Source organism: Callorhinchus milii, unplaced genomic scaffold (genome assembly GCF_018977255.1).
Source record: "Callorhinchus milii isolate IMCB2004 unplaced genomic scaffold, IMCB_Cmil_1.0 Scaffold14, whole genome shotgun sequence".
Taxonomy (NCBI): Eukaryota; Metazoa; Chordata; class Chondrichthyes; order Chimaeriformes; family Callorhinchidae; genus Callorhinchus; species Callorhinchus milii.
Window position 1 is genome coordinate 12,602,785 of NW_024704755.1, and position 17,642 is coordinate 12,620,426.

Here is a 17,642-nt window from a genome sequence, read left to right on the forward strand (position 1 = left end):
CAAATCTGAAGTAACAACAAGATGCGTCTATTTAGCGCCCTCCATGCCGGGTAGCGTCTCAGAACGCTTAGTTCAGCCCCATTTGGGCTGGCTTGGCTCATTGGGGAAGTCTGCAGTAGATATTCATCAGGTGATCCTCTCATTCTGTTAACAGTTTTCATCTCCCAAAAGTAAATGACATTTGGCCTCAGATTAGTGTTTTTTCTACCAATGCTGCTTAATTTGGGATGCAATTCAACAAAAACAAAATTCAGCATTTGCATTTTGAGTTATTGGGTTTTGCATGAATTAATATAACGTTAATTTATACTGTTGTGAAATGGAGAGCAGTAATAGTTTGTTCATACCTACTGTTTTTACTCAGTCTTGGTCAGGATTTGGATTATCAGTGTTCTATAGTTATTCAAGATATTGCATGATCTGGTTCTGCAGTGAAATACATTAGGGAAGCAATGGCAGTGTTGGCTCATGTGTTGCAAGCACTGTCTAATGTTTATTGTTCTCATTTCATAATACATGATGGAAACCATATTAAAACATTTGAAAACGTTATGCATTTGTAATGGAAATTATGTCCAGATGTTCTTGGATAAAATGCCAAACTCCTTTTCCTTAAAGGTTCTTTCTTGTACCCACTACACACATTTCATGTGGTCCCCAGATCTCGAAAAATTTGGATTTCTTGAGGACATTCAATTGTTAACATACAGTGGCGACTGCATGGGTGAAGATATTTCCTTTCATCTCCAGTGGACCTTGAACAGTTCAGACTTTGTATAACAAAGTTTATGGATAATTTTTATAAAAACCGACCACAAACCCATCTTGACAACAGAACTGTTTGTGAAAATTATCTTTATAAATTATGATTTTTTCTGTGAGTTAACTTTCCTTATATGTTTTAACCTATTTAACCTGCAATAAAGTTTGCAGATAACTTATAATTCACAGATGTTGGACCACACAGCATTCTAACTTGAATAGAGATTTGTCTATTAAATTGGGTATGTGGAAATTTGCTAACTGTCGCACAGATCTGGGCGATTACCTTGCAAATGGTCTAGATGAGAAAAACAAATGAATGACCTACTCTATTGATGTTCGTAAAAAATAATTGATGTTGAAAACGGGGCGGGTAGGTAAGAAAGAGAACATCATAAACAAGTTGAATCTGAAGTGGGTTATAATGCTTGTTCAAACTCAGATTATAGCATCTAAACCACTCTTACACTCCGGTATTTCATTCTATGTGAAATTTAGTATAGAGCTCAGCACCCCCAACCTTGTTGTCATCTGAACTTGTTGGGTGATTCATCAGTACATCTATCTAGAACTCCATGCAAGACTCCATCCACCTTGCTCCTTTTCTCTCCATTTTCAAAGCCTGCCTTTAGACCTCTCTTTTTAGTCAGTCGAACCCCTCCTAGTCCCCCCCCCCCACCCCAGCTCTGGCGATCCCATTCAGTTGTGTAAAATGTTCTGAATTAGTGCAATATAAATGCAAGTTGATTACAGTGCTAAAATGATGAAGTCCAAAATTGTTTTCACAACATTTCTAACTTTTTAAACTTGTTTTTATGAATATTGCAGTAATCTGCTTTGTTCATTGAACAACAATTTATTTTGTTCTGTTTGTACCTCTACATATGTGATAAACTACTTGTCCTGCACCTGCCCATGGAATTCCATATGGCATGCTTAAACTATTCGAAACTTCATTATTTTGCAATTTATATGAAAACTAAATCCAGACCAAATTTTACAGGGTGTTAAAAACCCTTGGTATAATAGTGTACATTGTAAATAGGGTAAATCAGTTCGCCAGTTATAATATTTCAAATCATCTGGACTGTAATTGTGTATTTGTGCAGAAATACTGTTGGCAAAAACAAACCCTTGTCTGTTAAGGATATTTATATTAATTTCTTGGACCTGAGGCTGTCAGTGTTAAACCCTCTCTTTCGCCCCTTGCTTAGGAGAAACAACATCTGCATGAAGTATTTGTTTTGGACATAGTTCAATATGTAGTTTTTGCTAAAACAATTCAAACGGCTTTAGTGCATCATTTTTTTTACAAATCAAATGAAACATTTTGTCAGATTCACTCAGTGGATAAATGCCATGTGTAATTGGTAAGTATGCCATACAGTCCGAGATAGTGGTGTATTTCATTTCGATAGATTGTGTACAGATAGGTAACTGTTGTTGGCCAAGGTTTTATAGGGTGCTACATTTGGCTTTTGTACCTCTGAATTGCAGAGAGAAAAATAGGTCAGTTTGTGTGAACATACAGAGCAAGACTGCATGGATGAAGATATTTGGTTCAGAACTTTAGTGGATATTGAACAGTTCAGAAGTTATACAGCAAGGTTTGTAGATAAATTTCTGAAAACGGACTGCAACACCAGCTTGAACACAGAACTGTTTTGAAAATTGTGTTATGTTTCTTTATGATTTGGAATAACAATTAATTCTGTGGTTTCAATTCCTTATCTGCTGTAACATTTCTATGCAATAAGGTTTGCAGCTAATTAACAATTCTCAGATATCAGACCACAACACTGTCTAATTTGTTTTTTTTTAACAACGAGATTACATTTGTATAGCGCCGCGGGGGGAGGGACATGGTATTGGGGGTGGTGGGTGGGGGAGCACGGAACCAAGAGACACACCAAGGACAACATCAACAAAATTACATTTGTATAGCGCCTTTCACGTCGGGCGGACGTCCCAAGGACAGCAAGAAGTGCAAAGGCAAAGGAAGACTAGTTGCACAAGTGGTGGGGGTGGGGGGGGAAGCACAATGTAAACATATAAAGAACTTGCCATAATAAAGGCAGAAAGTACCAATTATTGTGCAGTTCTAATGCTTGAAATTTGAGAATACAGACACGAGAACTTGCACAGTTTTAATATGTGAATAGGAATTAACAAATTTGTTTTAAAAACTAAACTCTAAGAAGATGTTTTAGATTCAAGTGCAGATTAGACACTGATGTTGAAATCTATGTAGGAGTATCCCTCTTCTCATTGGTCCTGCTCAAAGTGTATTGTACCCCTATGCGAACACATTTACCGCAATACATTCTTGAAATGCCCCATGCATTTCATTTTATTTTCGATTTCTTTCAAATGCTGTGAAGTTTTGGTTGCTTCAAAACAATAAGATGTCACTCTGGTTCTCTGAAAGAGGGCTGGAAAAAATAAATAACTGAATACTTGAAATGTTTCTTTTCAATCCAGCCAAAGCACATCAACAGTTATGTTGCACAACCAGTACATACACATCACAATGATCAGATCAGGCAAAAGTACAGCAAGCATAAGCATCCAAAACATCCAACCAGCAAGTCTCAACATTTCTTAGATTCTACATTGGTTCCCAAACTGCATTCCATGGAGCTCACTGAGCTCTGATGTACCTGAGAATCCTTATGACCACCTCTCCACCCAAAGGCAGGCTCACGGTAACTCAAGTACAGTTCACAGCTGAGGAATCAGCCTCCAAGCACTTTGTGCCAATCTGTGCCGGAGCCAAGAGGGCTTGTGCCCTCCCAACAGCCATGCCTCGCTGCCCGGCAGTAAGCCCATGAAGCCCGAGTGTGGGTCTTTAGTCAGGATGCCTACTGTCATGAGAGCCTTGAGCTTGGAAAGTATGGGAACCACTGGTTTGGATGAGAAAAAATGATGAATGTACTATATTAGTGTATTTCTAATGTCCATTAAAATCAGCAAATTAACAATAATAATAATTCTTGCATTTGATATACCGCTTTTCAAGTCTTCTAGACGTCTCAAAGTGCCTTACAGAATATACTGTAGGTGAATTGACTGTATATTTGTGGGCGAAACGTGGCAGCCAATTGTGCACAGCAGTGTCCCACAAACAGACGTGGATTGAAGTGACATAATTATTTTTTTCATGAGGGATTATTATCAGATGTGTGGAGTAAGGAACCTCACTTGCGAGAAAGGGCTCTCGCTTGCGAGGCGAGCGCTCTAACCACTGAGCTACAGGACTCCTGTACAGGATAATGATAATAAGCCTGACTAATTGATGTCATAAATGGGGGGGTGGATGGAAACTGAGGGAGGATTCTAAACGCTATTTTTTAAAAAAGATACTGACGAATTTTAAGTCAAATTTGCTCAGTGGTTAAATGTCACATGTGGCGTGGTAAGTTTGCCATGTTTTCCAGGATGGTTTTTGTCGTGATTTTCGTTTATGTCGTGTTAACCGTTGTTTGCCAACTCTCTGGGAAGGTACAATTTTTGCATCTCTTGGATAGGGAAAGAAAATATAGTCGGGCACAGATCTGGGAGATTGTCTTGTAAATAGTCTAGATGAGGAAAGCAAATGAAGGTACTACTCTGCTGGGTTGTCAACTGATGTTCATAAAAAAAAGTAAATTAACAATGAGAATAAGATGAGAGAAGTGTCCTAACGACTGTGTGCACCCATGCCTCTTGAATCTTCTACTACGCTCACTATTTAAATTAAACATTGTAAAGCTGAACCCTATTCATGATTTGTTTTAAATCCTGATCGTTGGTCTACTTATAGCAACTGTTTTAAATCTGTCGCCTTGAGGCACAGCATTTTTGTTTTACTGGAGATGTTTAGGTCTGAGCGTAACCCCAAATTCACTGGTGATTTCATATATTTTGCCAGATTAATTGTTGGATACCAGATTCTAGCAAGGAATTTGCAAGATCACCTAATTTGTGGAATTTTAAGTGACCATAAAAACTGAAGGTGCATTATGTGGAATTGTGGAGTCCTGTAGCTCAGTGGTTAGAGCACTCGCTTTGCAAGTGAGAGACCTGAGTTCAATTCCAGGCAGAGGGCGAAATCTTGGGCAAGTTTCCTTACTCCACACAGAGCCTAATAATAATCCCTCCAAAACCAAAAACAATAATAAAATTGGTCATTTTCAATCCATATGACTGTTTGTGGGACATTGCTGTGCGCAATTGGCTGCCGCGTTCGCCCACAAATATACAGTCAATTCACTTTACAGTGTGTTCTGTGAAGCGCTTTGGGACGTCCTCCCGACGTGAAAAGCGCTATATCAAATGCAAGGATTATTATTATTATTATTGTTTATTTTTCCCTTAAAGCCCCTGATCATTTTGATGCTTTTAAGTACAGACTCTTCTTCAGCTGTAGTGAATTAGGGAAATGGTGGTTCTGACTTGAGGTCCATTCAAGAATGGACGTCGCCAAAATATTGCTCTAATAGTCAATTTTGAAGTTTATTTCTGGTCATAATTTTAACCTTTATTGTGGAATTTTTATTTCAGTATAATCAATCCAGATACAAGAATCTAATAATTACAGCAACATGCAGCCTAGGTTTGGATTTGATTACAAATGTGTATTCCAGTTCCAAAATTCTTGCAAGGGTTCATAGTAGAGTCACTGAGCCTATCCCTCTTGATAAAATGAGGCTGTCCACGGTCACCTACCTTATTTTAACATATGATTCAATGCATTGCAGGCCGCTGAAACCCTCATACACGCCTTCATTACATCGAGGCTCGACTGTACAAACTCACTGCTTGTCGGCCTCCCTAACTCATCCCTCCACAGACTGCAAATCATCCAGAACTCTGCAGCCTTGTCCTCTCCCACTCCAGGCTCCGTGACCCTATCACTCCCATCCTCTCCCAACTCCACTGGCTTCCCATCACACAGAGGATACAGTTCAAGATCATGGTCCTCAGCTTCAAAGCCCTCCACGGTCTTGCTCCTCCCTACCTCCCCGACCTCCTAACCCCCACCACCCTGTTCGCTCCCTCTGCTCAGCGGGCTCCGGCCTGCTTCAGGTCCCCCGCCTTGCTCGCCCCACTATCGGTGGGCCTTCCGCCCCTCTGTCCCCACCCTCTGGAACTCCATCCCACAGTCCCTCCATCTCGCCACCTTCAAGACCCACCTCAGGACCCTCCTCTTTGGCCGTGCTTTCGATCTCCCTGCTTCCCCCCCTGTCCTCTACCCTCCCCCACCCTGACCCTCAGCTCGCGTCCGTAACTTTGTCTGTCCAGCGCCTTGTGACGTCCTCCCAACGTGAAAGGCGCTATACAAATGTAATTTTGTTGTTGTTGCACTGCATTGCTGGAGGTATCGTCCTTGGGATGAAATGCTAAGCTGAAGTCCTATCCAGTTGTTCAGGTGGATGTTAAAGAGAAGTGCATGCCGGAATTAAAGAGGCAGAGTCTAAATGTCTTTAAAAATGCGATCAACAGGAAATGTGGGATCAGAATACGTGAACACGATTCAGACTCTGCACAAATGATCATTTGGCTGCCTTATTGATTCTTCTTGGGCTCATTGCAAGGCTAAAGCATTGTTTATTTGGTGGCTTATGGTTTGGAGATCTTAATCGACCCATTCGGTTGAAATTGCATACCTCCATTGCTGCCTTTCCCAGCAAAAGCATTCAATTGTACATTTTGAATTACAGCAAAGCTAGTTTTTATTGGTTACAGACTGCAGAATAGAGTGATAGATTTCTTTCTACATACAAGTGCACAGTGTACTAGCAAGGTCAATGCCTGTAGACTACAGGTTAACATAGCGATGCTGATAGGATCTAGGGATCCACTTTAGAGTGTTTTTTGCTTTTAAGGTCTGAACTTAGGCAGAAACCCAAATACTAAGAAGTAATGGATTGTGTGCTTTTTTTTATTTTGTACTTTAATTGGAATGACTGGCCTTTTGGGCAGAATATTTTATGTAACATCTGAGTTCCAATTCTCTTTCCAGCTGTGTTTTCCAGATACAATAATTGGTTTGTACAAATTCCAAGTAACTTGATTGTAAAATCTGCCTTTGTAAATTGACCTAATTTTACAAAATCTCAACAGAGTTGAACATTGGACCACAGTTTTAAGTGTAGTAATGAATCATAAGCCATATTGCCTCAGTTAATGATGATCATGATTGTATTTTTCTCTACATACTATGCTTGGAATGTATGGTTATGAAAAGATTCATGAGTTGTGTTTTCAGTCCACCATATTCAGCAGCAGGATATGGATATTCTGAAGTCCATTTAGATAATAATCTTTGCATTTGATATAGCACCTTTCCTCTTAGGAGGACCTCTCCAAGCACTTCACAGGATTTTACTGTAGACGAACGCAGCAGGCAATTTGCACATAGAAAATTAAATTAATAAACGGTTTAAGGAATTCATTTGGGACTCTCTCTCCCCACCCCACCCCCAAAAACTAGCAAAATAAATCCCTCCAAAATTAATGGGAGGGCATAAAATGGCCACCATGTTCTGTTTGCTAACAGAATATAAATGTTAAATTTGCATTTAGGTAAAAGTGCATTCCTAAGCCTAAGGAATTGTTTAAGAGAGACTGTTTCAGGCCATAAGTTGATTTTGATGGGTTGGAGTAATTTGAGTTTCATGTGATGCATAATGGCAATCCAGCGTGCTTACATTCTGATTTGTATTTTACAGATCTAAAACTCCATCTCCAGAGCACAGACTATGGGAACTTTCTGGCAAATGAAGCCTCTCCACTCACTGTTTCGGTGATTGATGACAAACTGAAGGAGAAGATGGTGGTAGAGTTTAGGCATATGAGGAATCATGCATATGAACCACTGGCCAGCTTTCTTGATTTCATCACGTGAGTCAACAACAGCAGCAAATTATACTCGTATAGCGCCCTTCACATCGGAAAGATGTCCCAGAGCGCTGGACAATCAGGGGTTTGGGACCCGAGTTAGGGTCAGAAGGGGTGGAGGGAAGTGGGGTGGGATGGTGGGCGAAGGCACTATTGAAGAGGAATGTCTTTAGATGGCTCTAGTTAGTGTATTTGAAGCGAAAAGAGGAGTGTGGAAGGCAAGAGAAGGAGAATTGGACCTTTATGTTCTTCGTTATTTCTTATTTGGAAAATATATTGCTTCTTCAAACCTTATTGAATTTTGTGTTATTTCTTGTAAAGTCCCGTAATCAAATTTTCTAGTGTTATCATTTTCCGTGCTATGAAAGTGTTCCCCAGCTTGTTAGTGACTGAGCAAAGAGCTCCCCAAATGGTTCATACTTAAATCATTGGTACTTCACATTCCAAACCTGCCATGTTGATAGATCTACCATTACAATGTACAGATTTAGCAAACGTATGTATTCCATAATAGGCACATTGGTGGTGAAGTAGCAGTGAAGTGCCTTAGGTAGAATAACTTCAGGTGGAACACAAAAAAGAGAGCATTTTAAAATTAATAATCTAAAAGTGTTCTTTCAGATCTTTGTCCAATGCCGTTAGCCACTGGTCTCACACAGGAAGGATATAGCTTTGAATTCGTGTCATCATCTGGATAATGAAATTAATCAAAAAGCAGTATCAAACTTAGATTTTTAAAGTGGATAATTAGGTTTCTTTCAGTTATTGACCTTCTTGGACCATTGAGGATGATTTAGCTGAAAACCAAACATAGTGATTTTAACTTAAACCTAAGTTGATGTAGAAATTACCCGTATTCCTACCCAGTCATTATATGAAACTGTCTAAAAATATTTCCAGCATTATATTGTCCTCCTAAATGTCTTCATGTGTTTAACAAAGGCTGTTTCTCCTAGCTGGAAACTTATGAGCTTCCATAGGAATGGAAGTTTCTTCTTTTTGTTTTACTGGTTTTGTGTTGAAGGAACAATAAAATGAAATGTAGCAAAAGTGTTATACAAACTTGCACAAAGTGGGTTTTGATATACTGGGTCTAAACCAAACGAGTCAAAAGCTGTGCACCAGCTTTTCACTATTTACCTGTATCATCTTAATGTTTTCCAACCTTATTTTATCCAGTTACAGCTACATGATCGATAATGTAATTCTTCTGATTACTGGAACGCTACACCAGCGATCCATTTCTGAACTGGTTCCAAAGTGCCACCCTCTAGGCAGCTTTGAGCAAATGGAAGCAGTGAATATTGCTCAGACACCAGCAGAACTTTACAATGCCATCTTGGTTGACACACCTTTAGGTAAGACGCAAATGTACTTTAAACTCCTTCGATGTCATAACGAAAGAAATTAAACGTATAATATTTGAATTTTGACACTTTCTGTGCAATTTGGGTGACAAGGATGTAGGAAGGAGAAAATGCCTTTTGCACACCCACGGTCAATGTTCGAAGATGCAACGTAACCAATTGTGACTGTTATTGGATATTATATAGGTTATGATATGAAGTACAAATTGTCTAAAGAAATAAGAATTGTAATGATGCGGTTGGAAAAAGAGGATGAGATGAATTTGCAGTCAGGAAATGTGTGTGAAACCAGATGATCCTTCGTTGCAGCATGTTAGCTTTATAAATTGATGGATAAAATTGAAGATTTTCAAGACTGTTTTGCAACGTTGTAAATGAGAATTCAGTATTTTAAAAAACGATTTTATTTATAAATGCCTCTTGAAGAGTAGCAAGGAAATCCGATTAACCCATAACAATGACATCCTAAGCATCCGTGGTTTTGATCTTCAAACTGTATTGACATCCCTTCTCCAAAAATAAATACTTAAATACTGTAAGTAAACTAATCAACGCAAAATGAAAGCATTCACACGGGTAAACTTCTCTTGTCTTCAATAAAAAAAAGTCACTTTAGAAAAATGGGATCAGCACCAGGCTCATCAAGGACTTTGTGGAGTCCTGTAGCTCAGTGGTTAGAGCACTCGCTTTGCAAGCGAGAGACCTGAGTTCAATTCCAGGCAGAGGGCGAAACCTTGGGCAAGTTTCCTTATTCCACATGTCTAATAATAATCCCTCCAAAACCAAAAACAATAATAAATTGGTCATTTTCAATCCACGACTGTTTGTGGGACATTGCTGTGCGCAATTGGCTGCCGCGTTCGCCCACAAATATACAGTCAATTCACTTTACAGTGTGTTCTGTGAAGCGCTTTGGGACGTCCTCCCGACGTGAAAAGCGCGATATCAAATGCAAGGATTATTATTATTATTATTATCAAGCATGTTCAACCAGTTTATTGGAGTCCTGTAGCTCAGTGTTTAGAGCACTCACCTTGCAAGCGAGAGACGTGGGTTCAATTCCCAGCAGGGCAAAACGTTGGGCATGTTTCCTTACTCCACGTGCCTGTTTACCTAGCAGTAAATAGGAACCCGTTTGTTAGTCAATTGGCTGATCACTTTTCCGGGGTAATAATTACTTTAAAAAAATTAATACTTTTTCACTCAATCCACGTCTATTTGTGGGATACTGCTGTGCACAATTGACTACCGCGTTGTGCCCACAAATATACAGTCAATTCATTTTGCAGTATATTCTGTGAAGCGCTTTGAGACATCTCAGAAGACGTGATAAGGCGCTATATCAAATGCAAGTATAATTATTGTTAAGTGATGGCAGATCTTGAACGCCATTTCCCTGTCCTTCCTTCATATACCTTAATAAAACTTACTTCCCAAATATCGATCTTCCCTTTAGACATCCAAATTGATTCTGTCTGTATAATTTTCTGGGGCAGAGCTTTCCACATTTTTACAAGCTTCTTAGAGAAGAAATGTTCAGATAAAACAGTTAAAATGTTCAGATAAAACAGGATAAAATCCTGCTGCTTGTATAAAAATAGAATGCATTAAAACTATGCAATTAATAAAAGAACAGATAGTTGAAGGATCTTGTGTCCCTTCTTAAAACAGTCTGCACTCCATCACAAAATGATTATGGTAGATTATGGTATGATAGCCTAGACGCATCAAAGTTAGGAAGAGAATAAATCTGCTTAGCTCAGTTCTGATAGGATCTACAGTTGACATAATAGACTGAGATAAATAGTTTAATTTGTTTTGAAATATTATAGCCAACTATTGATAAACTGTAGCCTATCCACCTCAGGATTTAATATAGAAAGAGAAATCAATCTTTCTAGAAGATTTTTCTTAGTTTCACTTGTATAAATTTGTGTTTTCATTCCAGCTGCGTTTTTCCAGGATTGTATATCCGAACAAGATCTTGATGAAATGAACATTGAAATTATTCGTAACACACTATACAAGGTAATTGCAACGCGGTTACATTTTTGTTTTGACCATACGCTCATAAAGATATGTGGATTCCAGGGAAATTGAATACTTTTCCAGTGAGTACCCTGTGTCAACATTAAGCACTCAAAAGAAAATTAAGTTTAGCAAAGCCAGATATGAAGTCAGTTTTACAACAAAGCCAGGTGTAATCTTAAGTTCCCAGGAGTGAATGGCCCTGGAGGCTGCTAACTTGTATCAAATAAGAATTTAAGGATTTGCTCGGCGAAAGAAAACCAAGGTCCATTAAGTTTGCCTTCCACCATTCTGCTGGTCGCATGATATATCACGTGCCAGACTATAAATGTGCAGCGAATTTGCGTATCAGAGTTCCCACAAATGGCCAGGAAGTGAATGACTAATTTTACTCGGATTTGGGAGAGTGTTGGTTGAGTCACAGGGAGAAACTCCCTACTCTTTTCAAATTGCATCTTGGAATCTTTAATGTCCACCAGAACAGGCAGACAGGGCCTCAGCTTAATGTCTCATCCGGAGGACGGCATCTCCAACAATGTAGTGCTCCTCCAATACTGCATTGGAGTGTCAGATTATACAAATTGAGTTCCAAGTCCCAAAGTAGGGCTTGAACCCACAACCTTCTGACTCAGAGACGAGAGTGCTAACAGCAGAGGCTGTCTGACACAATGGTCGGTGCTGAACCTTATTGGCATTTAATTGTGTTCTAGGGTTGTTGCAAACTAATTGTATAATTTTGATTTCTGAATTTAATATCTAATCAGAAAGCTATTGTGTAGTTTGCATCTTAAGAGGGGTTTGCCGTTTCAGGTTGTGTTTTCCATAGTTTTGTAAACTTGATTCTGCTTAAATTGACTTGGCTGCATTTCTTTACTCTCCAGGCATATCTAGAATCATTTTACAAGTTCTGCAAGGTATTGGGGGGTACATCAGCTGACGCAATGTGTCCTATTCTGGAGGTGAGAATTCAAACTCAGATACATGTTGACGTCCTGTAATAAAGTTTAGCACTCATTCATTTTTGCTGAAATGTAATATTTTGAATGTAAAGGTTAAAAGCATTCTTCTGGTATTTGAAATGATTTTGTTTTGATGGGGACGAAGAAAATTCTATATATTCTGGCCAACCTGCAGTGTAAAAGACCCAAGTACTTTTGGTGTCTTCCACCTTATTGCTTGCCACTCTTGGATTCAGCTTAAAATGAATGCATGATTCTGGGGATATCACTTCCCTGATTTCTTTGGTGTATCCCATCCATAAAGTATAAATATTTCATGAAGTTGTTGCATCTTACATAAAGGATTCAGTTCTTGTCTTGAAAATGTTTAAAGCGTTAATTCATTCTTTAACATCCCAAATCTGGGAGAATAGTTTGCATTTTGTGTGTGGTAATCGATTTCTGATTACCGGGTCCATCATCAGTACAACTGAATTGTTTTAATAATTGGAGATTGACTGGAGTATATCTACTGTGGGGAATTGCATGTTTTAAAAAAAAGTGTGGCTTAAATTCAGAAATGAACACATTTTTTTCTCTTCCCTGCCAAAGTTCGAAGCAGACAGGCGAGCTTTCATCATCACCATAAATTCTTTTGGGACAGAGCTGTCTAAAGAAGACCGAGCTAAGCTCTTTCCTCACTGTGGGAAACTCTACCCAGAGGGGTTAGCTCAATTAGCCAGAGCAGACGATTACGAACAGGTGAAGACTGTGGCGGACTATTACCCAGTAAGTGGAGCTCAGAGTGTCCCATCTGATATGTGGAATGAGCTTTATTTTATTAAGTACTCGGAATAGTTCATGTCGTTGTGCTAAGATTTGTTTGAATAAATGCAAATTGCTTTTTCTGTTCAGTCAGTTGGAAGTTGTAATGCAGAGCATTTTCATTGTACAGTGAACATATCAATTCCATTAAATACGAAATCATCGGTGGTACTGTACCAACCTCTAACAAAGTTGCTTTTTTCCCTTCAGTGTTGCAACACAGCTAAAAGTCGTTGACATTTAAGCTCCAGAAGTTAGATCAATTACACTATTGTGACTATGAACTCTTCACATTTGTGCTCATGTGAACGTAATGTAATATTGCTAATATTCTAATTTTTGTTGCTTATCATTTATTTCACTCATTCCAGAGCAGGTTCCATTTTACACTCCCAAGTTTACTTGAAGTTCAAACTTCTACTTTTTTTTTCCAGGAATACAAACTGCTGTTTGAGGGAGCTGGAAGCAATCCTGGAGACAAAACACTTGAGGACAGATTTTTTGAACATGAGGTACTTCATTACAGTTAGCATTACCAGACTGAAAAGCTCAGCATAGCAATGTGGTGTGGCAGGGGTATGTTCTTTATATTACAGAGTAGTGACTGGGAATGTCTGCAGTAAGGTGGCCAACTCCCATCAGCAATTCAGAAGGCGGATCAACTGCTGGGGGCAGAAAAGTAAGGGAGCCTTCCTCTCAGGAACTTTACGTTCACAAAATGGGATCTTGCCCCAGTGCCATACTGGATGTTAACCTACTCCCTCCCCCGCCACCAACAACAACCATTCAAAGCAGAGGTCTGTCAATTTATGAAGATTCAACAATGATGCTAAAATAGGATCGACCACATTAGTCTTGTTTGGTGACTTGCTATTCCCTGTCCTTTATCCACTAGAATCTTTTATATTAGAACTTCGGATGCAGTCTAGAGTCAGGGTAAACCTTCACTTTATATTGAAGAGGTAAAATATTAAATAGGTTAAAATATTAATCCTTGCACTGATCTTTACTCTAACAAATTTCTTACAAAATAGTGTTCAACTCCTGCTTCAGCTGATCTGCAAAGTAGGGATTACTTGTACAACTGAACTGACAAAACACAAACTATTAGATTCTCCTTGAAACAAAATTTAAATCATGTCAGGTCAGTTTGTATATCCTGGTTTTAAATGTAGACTTTTACCCCCTCTCTATTCTTCATAGACCATAGATATTAAAATTTGACACACCTTTAAGGCTTCCAACATATGGTTGTGCTCTGGAGAGGGGCGGAAAGAGAGAGAGAGAGACTGTTGAATGATTGCACATTTTTCATTCGTAGAATCTGCTGAAAGGCATGTGTAGCATCTGGCAATAGATAGGTGCGTATGCTTTCATGGCATTCACTTCAAAGCCGTAAATTGACATTTTTACAATTGTGCTCCACGTGCGTGTTCAGTTGCAGGCTCACGCATAGTCCAGTTAGTGTTCATTTAAGATCACGGTTTTGGTGAAGGCCTTTAAGCTCATTTGATTTCATTCTTCCAGAGATTCTAAAGTCAACCATTCCATCATTTTGTAGCACTGTATCAAGCTGTTTCAATCCTAGCCTTCATCACGTTAAGTATCTAATTTTCTATAAAAGCATCCAAGATGCTTTTCAATGTTGAGCCAGGTCAGCACTGCAGTCTGCAAATTGTGGGATTTGTCCTGAAACTGCAAGACCAGCCTCCTTAACAGTACCTTGGAATGCACGTTTCCATTCAAGTTATAACAAATACCATTTGATCAGAATCATCCTCCAGTCTCTTCTTCCTTATGACCCAGTGGGTAAAGTCACTTCTCAGTGTAGCATTTTGCCATATAACCATAACATCTCTGTTAAATGATCTCAGCCAGAGAAACGTATAATCGACCTGAGGAGAGGAAATCAGCCACAGGTTCTTGTTGAGGACGTAATCTGGCTTGTCCCCCACAATTGAATAGCCTAGTACATTACTGGAGAACAACCAGCACTCATGGCACGATACACAGTCAAAGGAAAGAGGAGAAAAGAAAATTGGCGAAGAGAACGGAAGATCAGGCATTTTATATAACTTGCCTTGCTCTTCTGGCACTTTTTGGCTTGTACAGAAAGTGAGTTACAGCCTCTCAAAATAGAACTGTCATGTTTCATTCTTACTACCATTTTTGTGATTTAGCCACATTTGCAATTTTTTATTATAATTCCTACATTTCCTTGAGGACAAACTGCAAAGTAATTATAACTAAGTGAATACAGGTCAGACATCTGTCAAACATCAAGTCCTGGATGAGAGCTAACTTTCTTCAGTTGAATCATCCATGCAATCACACTCCACCTTACTAAGCCAGTCTGGAACCTTGGCGCCTTGTTTGATCCTCAACTGTCCTTTCTACCCCACATCTGCGCCTTGACCCACTCTGCCTTCCCCCACTTCCGCAACATTGCCCGGCTCCGCTACTGTCTCACACCGCAGGCCACTGAAACCCTCATACGCACATTCATAACATCGAGGCTTAACTATGCAAACTCCCTGCTTGTTGGCCTCCCCAACTCCTCCCTCCATAGGCTGCAGATCATCCAGAACTTGTAGCCCGGGTCCTCTCCCGCACCAGGCTCCATGACCCTATTACCCCTATCCTCGTCCGACACTCAGGATACAGTTTAAGATCCTGGTCCTCACCTTCAAAGCCCTCCATGGTCTTGCTCCCCCCCTACCTCCGCGACCTCCTAACCCCCTACCATCCTGCTCACTCCCTCTGCTCAGCGGGCTCCAGCCTGCTTCACGTCCCACGCCTTGCCCACAGCAGGTGGGCCTTCTGCCACTCTGTCCCTACTCAACAACAACAACCTGGATTTATGTAGTACCCTCCACCCTGGACGGCGTCTCAGAGCGCTTTACAGTAACGGATCCCGGGTGAAAGGCTATACAAATATAATTTTTGTTGTTGAATAATTCATAACTAGACATCCTTTTTTTAATTAACTGTAACTGTTGAATTGGGTATGTATTGGTGTACTTTGGCTCTTATTGCTGTATAGTGTTACTCAGTGAACACAGTCTGGAAGCAGGAAGTTTGTAGAATTTACTTGAACATAATTTTAACTAAATGGTTGTTCATCTGTTTAAGAAGAATAGGGATCTGAAGCACCTCTCTAATTCTGTTCTGTAAACTATCTGTGAGGATTTTTAAGCTTTGTCTACTACTGTGTAGCCTGGGAAGAAAAAGAATGAGGTGAAGGTGTTCAGACCATCAAATGTAGTTTTTAGTTTGTTTGCAAAAATGTCCTGTTCAGATTAAGGATGATTTTAAAGTGAAATTTGGATTGTTTTCCAGGTTAAGCTGAACAAGTTGGCATTCCTGAACCAGTTTCACTTTGGAGTCTTCTATGCTTACGTGAAACTGAAGGAGCAGGAATGCAGGAACATTGTGTGGATTGCAGAGTGTATTGCACAGAGGCACAGGGCCAAGATTGATAATTACATTCCTATCTTCTAAATTCCCGTTTTGTCCTCAATATCTGAAGTACCAATTGCATTCACCTCCCTGTGCTGATTTGCTCAATAAGAGTGCGTTCATTCGTAAAGTGTACATTGAATTTCTTGGGATGTATTCCTGATATTTATCAGATTTTTTTTGTTTTTAAAAAGGCATTGTTAGCCTTGTCTTATTTGTGATCTGCTATCTCTTAAAAGTAATGTTGTACTAAGAAACTGCAGCTGCAGTTTCTAAATGTCCCAGCTCTATTGATGTGCGTCACTTTTTAAGTTTGTGTTGTCACAATATGAACATTGCTGCTTGTATCAACAGTTGGAAAGGTTCTTCGAAGCCTGTTAAACTTATTTGTGTACAAATTATCCAGGCACCTGACCCTTTGGAAACCCAGTCAGATCACTGATTTTGACTGTTACAGGACCCTACAGGGTGCTTTATATGTTTAATTTCAGTGCCATCTTCTGATTGGAGACTTAACGTTAAAAGACCAGCAGATAAAAGTATCTAGGTCAACATTACCTTTCTTCAAACACTCGAATCACAATTTTTATAAGTACTTTTCCGTATTAGGTGATAGATCTTTCTCTCGTAAGTGCAATGTTTTGTTTTCAGAAAATGCTCCGAACTGCATTAAGTAGGTGGTACTAGGTCTTCTGTTGACGCAATGTATATGATGTAATGCTCTCTGTCATAGCTCCTCGAGCACTAATTTCTGCATGTGGTCCTTTAGTGGTATTCCAAGCATTTCTCACAAATTGTTTACAATCAGAAGAAAAAAAAGTGCTGGCTGAGCCCGTGTTCACCAAGACAGTTCTCATTTGTCATTTTAATGCCTAAAATGGGGATATTGAAAAAACATGATAGATAATTGAGTGCGGGCAGGCCTTGGAATATAGTATTTGTATGTGCAATTTGGTAAGTCAGTGCAGTGTGTAGAAGACTCCCTTGAGATGAGTGTAATGATTAGGTCTTGATTCCGATAACCTATTTATCTGAAACTTAAATAAATCTGTGACTCGTTGAACTGCTGTATATTGTATCTGTGATAAAAAAAGTCCTTTATCTAATAAAGTCATAGCTGCTTCCTCGCAGATGTATTGGAATTAAATTTTAAATATTTAAAATATTGCCGTGAGAAATTTATGACCAGATGTTCAATAATGCATTGTGAAATATTGGTCTATAAAATTGTCCACTGACCAGTTGAAGAGATTTAATTTTAGTATTTTTTTTCTTATTTTCTATTTTACATTTATTGCACCATCCAATGTGTTCCATTACGTTTACTATCCTAAGCTAAAACTTCTTAAACAGCTCAATAAACATTTACTAGCTATTAAAA

The 17,642-nt window shown here is 39.2% G+C and overlaps 1 protein-coding gene across 1 annotated transcript in view; it reads left to right on the forward strand.

Annotated features, from left to right (window-relative positions):
• Window positions 1-17,642, forward strand: part of atp6v0d1 (ATPase H+ transporting V0 subunit d1) — a 32,647-nt gene extending 15,005 nt beyond the window's left edge. The window contains exons 2-8 of the mRNA XM_042340292.1: window positions 7,476-7,647; window positions 8,824-9,002; window positions 10,960-11,039; window positions 11,921-11,998; window positions 12,590-12,766; window positions 13,237-13,314; window positions 16,142-17,642. Coding sequence (XP_042196226.1) covers window positions 7,476-7,647; window positions 8,824-9,002; window positions 10,960-11,039; window positions 11,921-11,998; window positions 12,590-12,766; window positions 13,237-13,314; window positions 16,142-16,303 — 926 coding nt within the window. The 3' untranslated portion in view covers window positions 16,304-17,642. The remainder of the gene's footprint in view (window positions 1-7,475; window positions 7,648-8,823; window positions 9,003-10,959; window positions 11,040-11,920; window positions 11,999-12,589; window positions 12,767-13,236; window positions 13,315-16,141) is intronic.